This window comes from Rattus norvegicus, chromosome X (genome assembly GCF_021556685.1).
Source record: "Rattus norvegicus strain SHRSP/BbbUtx chromosome X, alternate assembly SHRSP_T2T, whole genome shotgun sequence".
NCBI classification, from domain to species: Eukaryota; Metazoa; Chordata; class Mammalia; order Rodentia; family Muridae; genus Rattus; species Rattus norvegicus.
Window position 1 is genome coordinate 149,413,693 of NC_141554.1, and position 11,869 is coordinate 149,425,561.

The window sequence follows — 11,869 nt, forward strand, 5'->3', positions numbered from 1 at the left end:
GTATATTTCCTTACAATACATGCTGACAATACAAAAGATGTAAGGCGTTAAGGGAGGAATATAGATTCTAGTCCTCAAATCAAAGAGATTCTTTGTCTGGGGGAGAGAATACTCACAGGAGAGAAAAAGAAAAAGAGAAAAAGAAATACAAAGCAAAACAAAATAACGGGGACCTAAGTCTTGTGACGTTTATATAAAAACCATCACTGTCCTCAAGCTCCTGGAAATAGAGGAATCAAAGTCTATCTTCTCACATTTAGCTTGTTCTCCTCAGGATGGGGAGGGGTTTCTGGGTCGAAATAACTCAGACCCAGAGAGCAGTGAGAAAACTCTAAGTAAGGACTGAGCATTTTCACTCCACATATCCATAGCAATTCCTAGCAAATTCACAATTCCTAGTAATTTATCTACAGTCCTCTTTGGAAGGTGGAAGACAGAGTTAGTAGATTTGCTGTATTCTGACTTATATTATGGCAGTTTTAGGGAGATTTTCATCTCATAAAGTCAAACTCAGCTCAGTCATGGGTGGAGTCTTAGACTAGCAACACAAAAGAGAAAAGATTCTCCTTTCAGACAGGATATGACAGTCCCACTGTGCTCTGGCTGCCATCAAGTAGGCTCCAGGTCAAAACCCACACTGTTTACTGAATTCCTTTCAGAAATTCTGAGTTTTATGGCTTCACAGCCTGTGAAGGCGTTATCTAGACTTGGCCAGTCATGCACAGAATGCTACAAATTTGGACTAGAAGCCTCTTTCAACACCCGTGTACAGAGTACCGAGGTCCCTGGGTCAGTGCAGTTATCACTGGAGCCACCAAACCCGATAAGGATTGTAATCTTCCCTGAGCTCAGTGTCTGTAGTCCAGGGGATGGGAGGCTTTGTGACAGCGTTGGACTCTGATCTGGTCAGCAGTAAAATTATCCTAGGTTTGTGAAATATTAAAGGAAGGACATTGTGTGAGGACTGAGCACCCTGCCCCCTTCCTGGAGAATCAGGGCCACTAATCCTTCTGTCTTAGAGAGTTAACCCCTTTGAGCTCCTCTAAGTATTAGGAGTGCCATGTAGGAAGCCTAGGGGAGAAGAAGCAATTCTGGGGGAACTTGGATGATACTTTGCCATCAGCGAGATGAATTTTATTAACCTTGGATTTATCAAGAAGAGGACTCTATGAGACCGAGAGGACTCTGAAAAAAAGATTGGGGGCTTTGACCTCCTCCAAAGCTACAGAGAGGCTCAAGTTCTCTTTTTAAGAAAGTCTCCAGACAGACAGAGTGAGGTATTGTCTCCAGGCATTCATTTTGGGAGGGTGAGGGAAGAGAAGCTTTTCTACATGGAGATAAGACTCTAGTTCTCAGAGGAGTGTGAGGAGACTGAAAGGATCAGGAGCCTGACATTGCCTCACTGACTGCAGTACTATTTGCTAAAGTAGCGCTCCACAATTCTCCAGGCAAATTTTTGGTGTAAACTCAGCTTCTCAGTTCTATGTCTGGAGTTTAAGGAAAATGAGACGTTCTAGGCGGTGGCTGAACTAGATTGGGTCTAGTTTAGGCTTAAGATGAAGCCGTTTCTCCGCCTCATTTTCTGTGGGGAATGTGAGAGAGGTTAGGCTATTTTGAACCTGATTTGGGTCAGAGGTTACCCTGTCTAGATAGCCATTGAGAGGGAGGTCTTTAGGAGAGGGCTGGGAGGGACCACAGCAGTACTTATAGGGGTAAACCAGTTCCGCCTGTTCGGGCGGTTCCCGGGCTTTAGCCATTTTTGCGCTGTGCTCCATGCCTGAAATCTAAGGTAAGGTTTTCTTGGAGGGGTCTGTGGAGACCGGGAGGGAAAAGCTAGAGCCTATTCTCTCACTTAGGAATCCCCGGTGAGAAGATCTGCCTTCTCAAGGAGTTGGCCTGGGGGCCTTTGGGTCAGGTTATTCATCGGACAATGTGTTTCCCTAAATTCGGTTAGAAGTTGTCTTAGAATCTCAACGAGCCAAATCTACACCCTGAATAGAGTGACAACTTTTTTTTTTCCCCTTTCGGAGCTGGGGACCGAACCCAGGTCCTTGCGCTTGCTAGGCAAGCGCTCTACCACTGAGCTAAATCCCCAACCCTAGAAGTGACAACTTTACTTCTGATCAGAAGGATGATGAATTCTCACACAAACAGTGGAACATGCACATCGAGCAGATATGGCCCACACCTTCTATCGCTAATGGAGGGATTTGGCTGTTTCTTATTTAGTGAGGTCCAAACTCAGTCTATTCCTGCTTAGGTTGCTTTGAAAATCAGCAAGACAAGGAAAGGAGAGAAGGTGAAGGGTTACTGGCTGGAAAGGCCTTCTGATTTGGTTTGTTCGTTTGTTTGCTTGTTTGTTATGGTTTATTTTAATGAGTGGGGGTGCTTGGCCTTCATGCATATCTATGGACTGTGTATGGGATCTTATAGCCATGGAAGACAAAACAAGGATTTGTATCCCTGAGGGCTGGAGTTACAGACAGTTGCGAATTGCCCTGTGGGCGCTGCAAATCCAGTTTCGGTCTTCTAGAAGAGCAGTCTGTGCTCTGAATTGCTGAGCTATTTCCCCAGCCAGTATTTCTTTTTAACAAAGAAGGAAAACTGTTTTTACTGCCTGCCCAAATATTCCTGGGGCATGACAGGAAGTAGGGTCAGAATGAAGAGACCTCTCACAGAAGGGAATCTATTTGGGAAAGAGAAGAGTTCCAGGTTTGTTATCCAGTATTTGACAGAAAAGATCAAATGCAATGCTTCTTATAGTTCTGTGTTGGAGGCTGGAGGGCTTGAGGCCTTTAGATGTGGGGCTGGGCACGGGTTAGCAAGTGTGGAGTTCTAGCAAACCATGGTGGAGGGGTTTCTCTATAGGAGGATAAGGGTCTTGGTCCCACAAGCAGAGGAAGTTTCTGAAGGAATCTCCATTCCTAACCACAATTCACACTGTTTTATTTCCCAAATTTTCGTGTCTGGAGATGACGGAAGTGCAACTTTTCTGGAGAGGGTTTGGGACTCAAGATGTTAAGGAAAATGACTGAGAAAATCTTGTGGGTTTTATAGATAGATCCTGGTTCTTGTCTTCTTGAAGGAATGAATTCAGTGGCAAAATAAATGTAGGCCATTTAGATAGAAGTTTGTTTAGCAAATGTAAACAAAGACAACACTCCAAAGAGAGAATGGAGTAGCTGCCCTATAGGTCTGAACTGTACTGCCGAGTGAATGGAAGGAAGTTTTAAAAAATGTCATCAGTATTCATTGGGTATGTGGCTTGTTCCTGGGATAAGGTGATTGATAGGGTCTCCCCTTTAGGGAGTTTCTTTCCAGTGTGCTAGAAAAGCATCTAGAAAATGGGGACAGGGTCAAAGCCATAAGATAAGTGACAGAGCATTCTAAAGATGTTACTTTACATGTGTGAGGAAATGTTCTTGTATTTTCCTGAGAAAGCAACAGCACCCAAACTCCACTTCAAAAATGTTCAATCGCAAAGGTGCATTCCTTCAGGACACACAACAGGGTCCTGCTGCTGCTTTCTGCAATTAATTCCTGCCTAAGTCTTTTTCTTCCCAGCATTGTCTGGAAGGTCTTGAAGGAGGCTTGAGAGAATTTGCTGTGTTCTTTGCACCCAGATATAGAAGTGTACTGTCCTTGCTCTCCCAGGAAGCCATCCCTTCCAGACTGAAAGAAGGAGAAACAATGTATGATTTCCTGTTTTCTGTCCTGAAAGGCCAAGGGAATTGAGACTTTGGAGGAGGCAGCAGGGATTTGAGCCTGAAGAGATAGAACTTGAATGAGAACTGTGAACATTCCTCTCATCCACAGACATTATAGAAAATATAATGTCTTTGCCTGAATGCAAATCTGTGGATTGTTTATGTGCCTCATACACTACCTAAAGGCCAGGGCTGTAGGCTACATCATAGTTCTAAACATTTTCCCCATGTTTCATTTCTAGAGTACAAGGAGAGGTGGGGCTTTTTGGTAGAGGGAGCTCCACTTTATGATGATGCATATCTTTCTGGGTAAACTACTGAGTTTGGAGTGAAGCCTTCTCCTCCCTCCCCCCACAGAAATAGTGGGATCCCTGATTCTGTTGTCTAATAGATTACCTTAGGGTCTTATTAATTCAAAATGTATCTTTATAGGAGTGTCATAACCAGATTCCACAAAAGATGAGGATTTGGGGATAGGTTGGAGGTAGGACTGCTGGAAAGGAGTCCCAGATAAGACAAACATTCAAGTGAGGGAGGATTATCAAGGCACCAAGACAGGACTGTGGGATATCCCCTCTTCAAAAAGAATGGAGCTAACCCTCTCTACTCTGGCACTCATCACTGGTGAAGTATAGGCTGGATAAATATGTCATTTCTTGGATTCCATATTGACAGTCTGTAGTAATTGAGGTTTTGGGATTGTATATTTCCAAGTTGGTAAACATTAGGGCAAACATGGTGGAGGCTTAACAGCTTTCCCTGTCCCCATAAACATTAGGGCCTCTCTTCCTGGGTCTTCAAGGAGTTCCCTTGTCTAGAGGTTCAATATTAACTTTTAGATGAAAGAATTTGTTTCCCTGAATTCCATGTGGGGAATCCAAGGAAGATGACACTTTCAGGTCAGCAAAAGAAGCTGTTCCAGCACTGGGAAATATTGAGGAAAGATCTTCTAAAAAATGAATTGAGGATTCTTATGGAGCCTTGGAAATCTCCTACTCCCCCATGTATATAGCAGGTTGGGCCTTGCCTTTCCCAGAATTTATACCAGGAAGCATCCAGAATGGGTAGGCTGAGGGTGGTGAGGTTTTTTTTGGGGGGGTTAGTGAACCCCATTCATTTTGGGAGAGTCCTAGACTTAAGGGTTTGGGTCCTGGAAGGAAATGCCCCAACCACTACACAAATAGATGACTGTGATCCTTAACTAGGTTGTGCCCTGGGAATTGCTAGGCAAGGCTGCAGCTCTAAACATTGTTTCCATAAACTCAATGTCATGAATCTGTGGGATCTGAGGCTTGTGGGACAAGGCAGAACTCAGGAAAGCCCTAATCTGGATGGGAGGACCTTGAAAGACAGATGCGAGCTTTCCCACCCTTATAGAAATAATAGGCTTTAGTCCTCTTTGACCAGATTGTGGCTCTGGGAATGTCTAGGCAAGGTTGCAAGTCTATACATTGTTTCCACAGCTTCAGTATCAGGATTATGGAACTTGAGGTTTTTGAGAAGAGCCTAAAACTGGTTCAGGACCAGGCTCATCCTTGGATGGGAGGAGCTTCAAAGAACAGCAGGGGCTTTACCTTTCCCTACAAAAAGAGGTGTGGCCAAACTCGCTTGCTCAGACTTTTGCCCCAGGGGCTTCCAGTCTGTTCCAGCTTGGTGGCTGCTACCTGGAGCTCTCTGTCCGAAGTCTAAGAGAGGTAAGGCCTGTGAGATAGCGTTGGAATTATCAGAGTACAAGTTCTAACCTCAGAATATATTGAGGACAGAGCTGTGAGGGTGAAATAAACTGACGGAGGATTGAACTCATACATATAGGGGTCTGTCCAGTATTTATCTTAGATACGATCCAGAAAGGGTAAGTTTTATGTACTTTCCAGCTTTCATATGGGATAGTGAAAGCATTAAGGCATTGACAGTGGGCAGAACTGGGTCAGGCAGGCATAAGTTCAAGTCCCAGGGAATATAAAAGAGAGGGCCTTAGAGGGACACCGGTGGGGAATTGGGAGCCTCGCTCTTCAGCAGAAATAATAGGGGTATATGAATCCTTCTATTGTTGGAAAGCTTTTGGGTGAGGAGCTAAACTCAGCTCATTAGAGGAATAGTCCCAGCCTTGGGTGGAAAGATGCTAAAGTATAATGGGAGCCTTTTCTTCCCTCAGAAAGGCTCATGCAGTCTCATGTCCATAGGAGCTCTAGGAATACCTAAGGCAAATTGGCTCATGTTGTTTGTTTCTACCTTTCATGCAGAGTTCATTGGAGATGAGGATTTAGGGGAGGGGGCTGTACTCTGATGTACAGGGGAGCAGTTCTAATTATAGGAAACATGAAGGTAGCAATGTGAGTATTTGGGGCCTCCTCCCTTCTCATAGGTAGAGTGAGGCTGTCCCACTTTCTCAACCAGCATTCATTCCAGGGAAGCTTCAGTCATTCCAAGGATTCTACTTTTTCTACTATTTGTCTTGTAAGTTGAGGAGGGTGAGGCTTTTGTGCAAGAGTGGGACTTTAATTTTCATGTGTAAGAATGTGAACTTTGGAAAATAGGACCTTAAGAGAGCAGTTTTGCCACTCTCTCCCTTATAGAATTTGGGATGGATCCTCAGTGCTGCGTATCTAGGCAATTTCTTAAGTAGGCCTTAGGCCATGTTTCAGTACAAAGCATTTTGCTACCGTGGAGAAAAGGTCAGGGAATAAGAGAGGTAAGAACTCAACATAGGATATTGACATGGGTTTTTCATTTTAATTCATGCATCAAGAAAATCAGGGTCAGTCTCTAGGGAGGACTGAGAGGACTGGGGAACGATGAAGAGTCTATCACTATCTTCCTTAGTACCTGTCACTGTGTGACTTCAAGCAGGCTGATCAACAGTACACTTCTCTTTTCCTGTGCTGAGAGGGTGAGAAAGTTGGATATTTTCAACAGAGTACTGGCCACAAAGCATTATATGTTCCTGTCTTGGGGTACACGACTCTGAGGAACAAGTCAGAGGTTTTCCTTCTCCCATAGAAATAGTAGGGAAGTAGCTTTGTTTGCTAATATACTTGATTATAGATCATTAAAGGAAAAAACAAAGGAAACTTATGAAGACTCTAAAAGAAGAGGAGATGTGTCCTTTGGGAGGAGTGAGACTCTCCTTTTACCCTTCAGACATTAGTAGTGTTGGTTCTTTCTCAGGAAACATTTCCAGTACACTGAGACCAGGCATGGAGCAGCAACACCTTTAAAACATAATTTTATGTTGAGATTCTAAGATAGATCTGTTCTATTGGAAGATGACTGTATTTCAAAAATATGGGAAGGATTTTCTACCTTGGAAAATATCTAAGAGACTGCCCCAGTTTTAGAGAACTAAGAAAATTCTGACATAGAGTCCTTTCATTGATACTATATGAACTTGGCACTCTTCTGCTGCTAATCACATTCTAGTCTCTTCCCAAAAGTCTTCCCAAATAGGAATCATTGAAGTAGTAAACCCCTCTCTCTGTCTGGGGCGCCCACAGGCAGCTAGACAGAAGGATAAATCAGTTCCGTTACATCTGTGGGGGATGAAAATGATCCTAACAAATGTTCTCAGTCCTCTCTGAGGGCATGTTTATGTTTATTTCCTAACGTTGGAATTCCTCCTTTACACAGTGTAGTCAAGCACCCTCTTAAGAGTTTCATTACCTCAAGGATATGTAACAGTACCAAATTACCTGGGACATCCAAGGGCAACTGTCTGGAGAATTTGGGATACCTTACTTCAATTCTATTATAGTAGAGAAGACTTGTAGTTCTTTGGGTAAATCTTAATCCATATCTTAACTTCCTCATTGTTGTCTGTATTTTCAGAAAGTAAACATCTTCGTCAGAAGAGAAAGCTGTCTGGGAAAAAGGAATAGCAGATGACCAGAGGGAAAAATCTGCCTGGAGTTCATCAGGTAAGAATTCTGAATCAGGAATGAGGACACAGTCTCCATTCTCCTTTTAAGGGCAGAAGGCATGCTAAGCTCAACTATGGCCTGTTTTTATCACTTGGAGGAACTGTGTACATGGTTAAATGTGCTTCTTGCCCTATATTTGTTGAGGGAGCAGACCAAGAGCAACAGAGCAAGAAATATGAACATATAAAGAGGAGAAAGGGAGAGGGGCATAGGGGAAGGTACACACTGTGTGAGGAAGGGGACCAGGAGGAGGAGGGACTGAGATCTTTATTTAAAGGTTATGAATAAATAAATTAATTAATTAATTAAAAAAGCAATGAAAGCGCCATTAGCCTAGGATAGCTGTGATCCCTGAAATTAGGCTGGCACTTCCTACCTTTCAGTTTAACCTGATATTTTTGGAAATTATGTATGTTTGCTTCATTGTGTCAGGAATATTTAGATTTGTCTTGCAAATGTGGTGCCAGTCTGTCAGATGGGTATAATCTATCACTCCCTGAAGTGCAAGCACAGAGGGGGCCTTTCACTCTATAAGAGTCTTAAGTGTGGTACACGCCTGAAAATACACTATATTATGCTGTAGAACACAGGGACTCCACGGCAATTGGTCCCACATTGTCTAGTACACTTCCTGAAGCCAGACTCAACCATCTGGCTGAATCCTAAAAACATTTATCATGTTTTTCTTTAGGATCCTAAAGTACAAGCCACATAGAAAGGTTGGAGAACTCTGAGGCTATTCCATATCACCTGGAGAAAATCGGTAAGTTGCCTTTTGTCTGAGATTTCAGAGTAGATATTGGCCTTTGAGGGTGCTCACTCTGCTGTTTTGTTCCTTCCCCTCATCTGTGGAATCTCATCACTGTCAGTCTTTTTTATATTTTTGTCTTCTGCTCCAGAAAGCAAAATAATGTCTCGCTACGGAAAGCACCCACGCCTCAGCCTGGAAGAAGGTGTAAACCTCCAGAATCCAACTGAAACGGATGAGGTGATGTTCCCAGTAGTTCCCACACCTGAGGAAGAAGAGAGAGAGGGAGACGAGGAGGTCCAACAGGAAGAGGAAGAAAATACCAATGAACAGGAAAATGAGGACGATAACAATGAGAAGGAAGAAGAGGAAGAAGAGGAGAAAGAAGAGGAAAAGGAAGAGTCTGATGACCAAGTGAATGAGGAAGAAGATGAGACTGGAGAAGAAGACTTAACTTCCATCTTTTTGTCATCTTCTAATGTCTCTTTAGCTACTTTCTCACCTCCATCTCCTTCCTCCTCCTCCTCCTGCTCCTCCTTCTCCTCTTCTTCTTCTTCTTCCTCCTCCTCTTCCCTCTTTTCTCTGTTTCAGAGCAACCTAGTGGAGAATGAGGGCTTTGCTGTCGGGATGCTGGGCATTTTTCAGAATGCTCACAGCTTCTTTCCCTCACCTACTTTGGGGGGAAATTTAGATGAAGGAGTTGACTCCGAGGAAGAGAGTTCAGGTGTCATCTCGTCTCCAGAAGACCCTGGCTCCTTGCTCGATACTATAATACAAGAAAAGGCTACTGATTTGGTGTTCCTTTTCATTTACAAGTATAGAATGAAGGAACCCATTACATTAAGTGAAATCCATGAGGTTGTCACTAAAGAGTATGAGAACCATTTTCCTGTCATTTTCACTGAAGCTTCTAAATGCTTGGAGATGACCTTTGGGATTGATATAAAGGAAAGTGATCTCCTAAGCAGTGCTTATGTTTTTGTCAACTCACTGAACCTAACCTATGAAGATGTGCTGGGTGACACTGATAGGCTGCCTAGAAATGCTTTCCTGATAGTTATTCTGGGTGTAATATTCATAGAAGGGAACTGTGCTTCTGAAGAAAGAATTTGGGAGTTCTTGAAACTGGTAGGAGTGTATGATGGAGAAGAGCACTTCATTTGTGGGGATCCTAGGGAGTTCCTCACCACACATCTAGTGCAGCAAAATTACCTGGAATATCGGGAGGTGCCTAATACCCAGCCTCCATGCTTTGAGTTCCTGTGGGGTCCAAGAGCGTATGCTGAAACTACCAAGATGAAAGTTTTGGAATTCTTGGCAAAGATGAATGGGTGTGACCCATCTGATTTCTCAGTCTGGTATGAAGAGGCTTTGAGAGATGAGGAAGAAAGGGCCTGGGCCTTAAATAACTCTGCAAATAGAAGCCCAAATATGTGGTTTGTAGAGCGCTGATCACTGGTTTCTCTTACCCAGTGTGAGGAATCCCATTTTGCTATGGATTCACTCTAATTTTGAAAAGAGCAGTCAAAATTTTAAGTAAGTCAAAATCAAACAGGGTCAGTAGAGCAGTGTCACTCTACTAATTGAGGTTTTCTTAACTATTTTCATTTTGGCTTAATGTTAAATGTTGCTCATCTCAAGGGAAAGTGTATTACCTCTCAAATCTGTGATTGAAACTGATAACAAAATTATTACTGTTTGTTTAAAATAATGGTGGAAATTATATAATGTTAACTTTTGATTGCTTTAATTGTTTTAGTCTATTCTGTAAAATTAAAATGTACTTTGCATCTGTTTTCCAGACTTACGTAAGAAAATAGGATATGAAAATAATTCTTAATAAAGACTGCTCACTTACTCATTCATTCATCAAATCTTTTCTGTTTAAAAACCATTACAATATTGGGGTGGGGTGGGTACATAGAAAAGTAAGGCATTTCCTTGCAGAAGGAATCACAGAATCTGGGAATAGCTATCATACAAGGAACATGGTTAAATATGTGTCAAGACAGAAAGAGCAAGTGAAAAGAAGGAACAATTGAGGAGGTGGGCGTCTAGTTATCAGAAGTTATGTGCAGCTATTTGAGAGGCAGAATGGTATGATTTTGGAACTTTGGGAAATTAAATATTTTGGGGTATAAGTTAAAGCCATAAATAGTATTAAAAGTCATAGGCTTGGTTTAAAAATTAAAACAAATGAACAACAACAAAAAAACCTAAATATTATATACATTTGGGTTGGACATTTGGGTCCACGGATTTCCTAGGAAGAAAGAGATGTATACGTTCAGTCTCAGTACAAATTATCAGTGCATCATTCTTTCCTCTAACTTGGGGAGTTCCATAAGATCAAGGATCTGATGGCTGTGAAGTTACTATAAAAAGTATATACTCACAAAATGGACAGAAAAAGGGAAGAAAGAGATAGATTACTTTCTTCCTCTGGGATTTTTTAATTTTATTAGATAAGCATAGCATACTTACTCCCCAGATTATCTATCAGGGGAAAATGAGTTTAATTGAAAAGCATATTTCTGATTTCCTATTCTTTCCCTCATTGACTTGCATTTCCTGACACACTCTGGTTAATGACAACAACAAAACTCAGGGTAGAGGATGACAGGCTTATGCTCAAATTGATATTCAAACTAATATTTGAGCATGATACCAGGTGTTCTATGGTCAATACATTCTCCCTGTGCTGCCACCTTCCTCAAACCTGCTTCTGGGAGAGCAAATGGAGTCTTCTGGTTCTTTGGAATTAATGATCACAAACCTGGAACATGTCAGGATTGGACACACATTGATCTATAGCACACATTGTTTCCTACCTCCCAGCCTGAAACAGGTTTTGGTTTCTTACACATTTCTTGCTGTTTCAAAATGTCTCAGTTGACAATGTCCTAATATTCAAAGCATAAAGGGATAAAATATTTTTTCATGTTACTACTAGGGTTATCTTGCCCTTATAACTAGAAGATTTCACAGCCAGCTGTGTTCTTGGAAGTAAACTGAAGCTGTCAACAAATGTCAATTATACTGGTCTTGAAATTCCTAACCCTTAATGGCATTTTATCATTGAAGTGAACCAAAAATTAATCTTCATCTATAGGTTATATTTAGGCAGTAACATTAAAATCACTGGGGTTCTCGTACATGTGAGTTGAGAATCCAATACACCAACAGAAGCTTCTTGACAAACAGGAGAAATATGAATCTTTTCAGAAAATATAGAGTCAGTGTGGATAAGTAGACACAACCTTAGAGGCAATAGAGGATCTATGGGAGAAAAATCCCTGAAGTCCTAAAGGCCAAATGGAAAACCAATCCAAAGCTCACTCATAGTTGTCACTCAGGCCTGAATCTAGAGTTTAGTATGGCCTGGGCTCTATGGCTCACTGTTCAGCCTAAAGATGAAAAAATGAAATGGGAATGCATAAGGATGGAAGTTTGGAGGAGACATGTCTGGGAATGGCATTTCTATGGCATCTACTGCT

The 11,869-nt window shown here is 42.0% G+C and overlaps 1 protein-coding gene across 2 annotated transcripts; it reads left to right on the plus strand.

The window, feature by feature from the left end:
• Nucleotides 1–1,734: 1,734 nt before the first annotated feature.
• Magec2 (MAGE family member C2) lies at nucleotides 1,735–10,237 on the plus strand. 2 transcript variants are annotated; one of them, NM_001446724.1, is made up of 4 exons: nucleotides 1,735–1,789; nucleotides 7,533–7,621; nucleotides 8,316–8,387; nucleotides 8,524–10,237. In NM_001446724.1, exon 4 carries the CDS (start codon nucleotides 8,535–8,537, stop codon nucleotides 9,822–9,824), a length of 1,290 nt encoding a protein of 429 aa, NP_001433653.1. In that variant the 5' UTR covers nucleotides 1,735–1,789; nucleotides 7,533–7,621; nucleotides 8,316–8,387; nucleotides 8,524–8,534; the 3' UTR covers nucleotides 9,825–10,237. The 2 variants fall into 2 exon arrangements, with proteins under 2 accessions (NP_001433653.1, NP_001020884.1); NM_001025713.2 differs by lacking the exon at nucleotides 1,735–1,789 and adding an exon at nucleotides 5,345–5,401.
• Nucleotides 10,238–11,869: the final 1,632 nt, after the last annotated feature.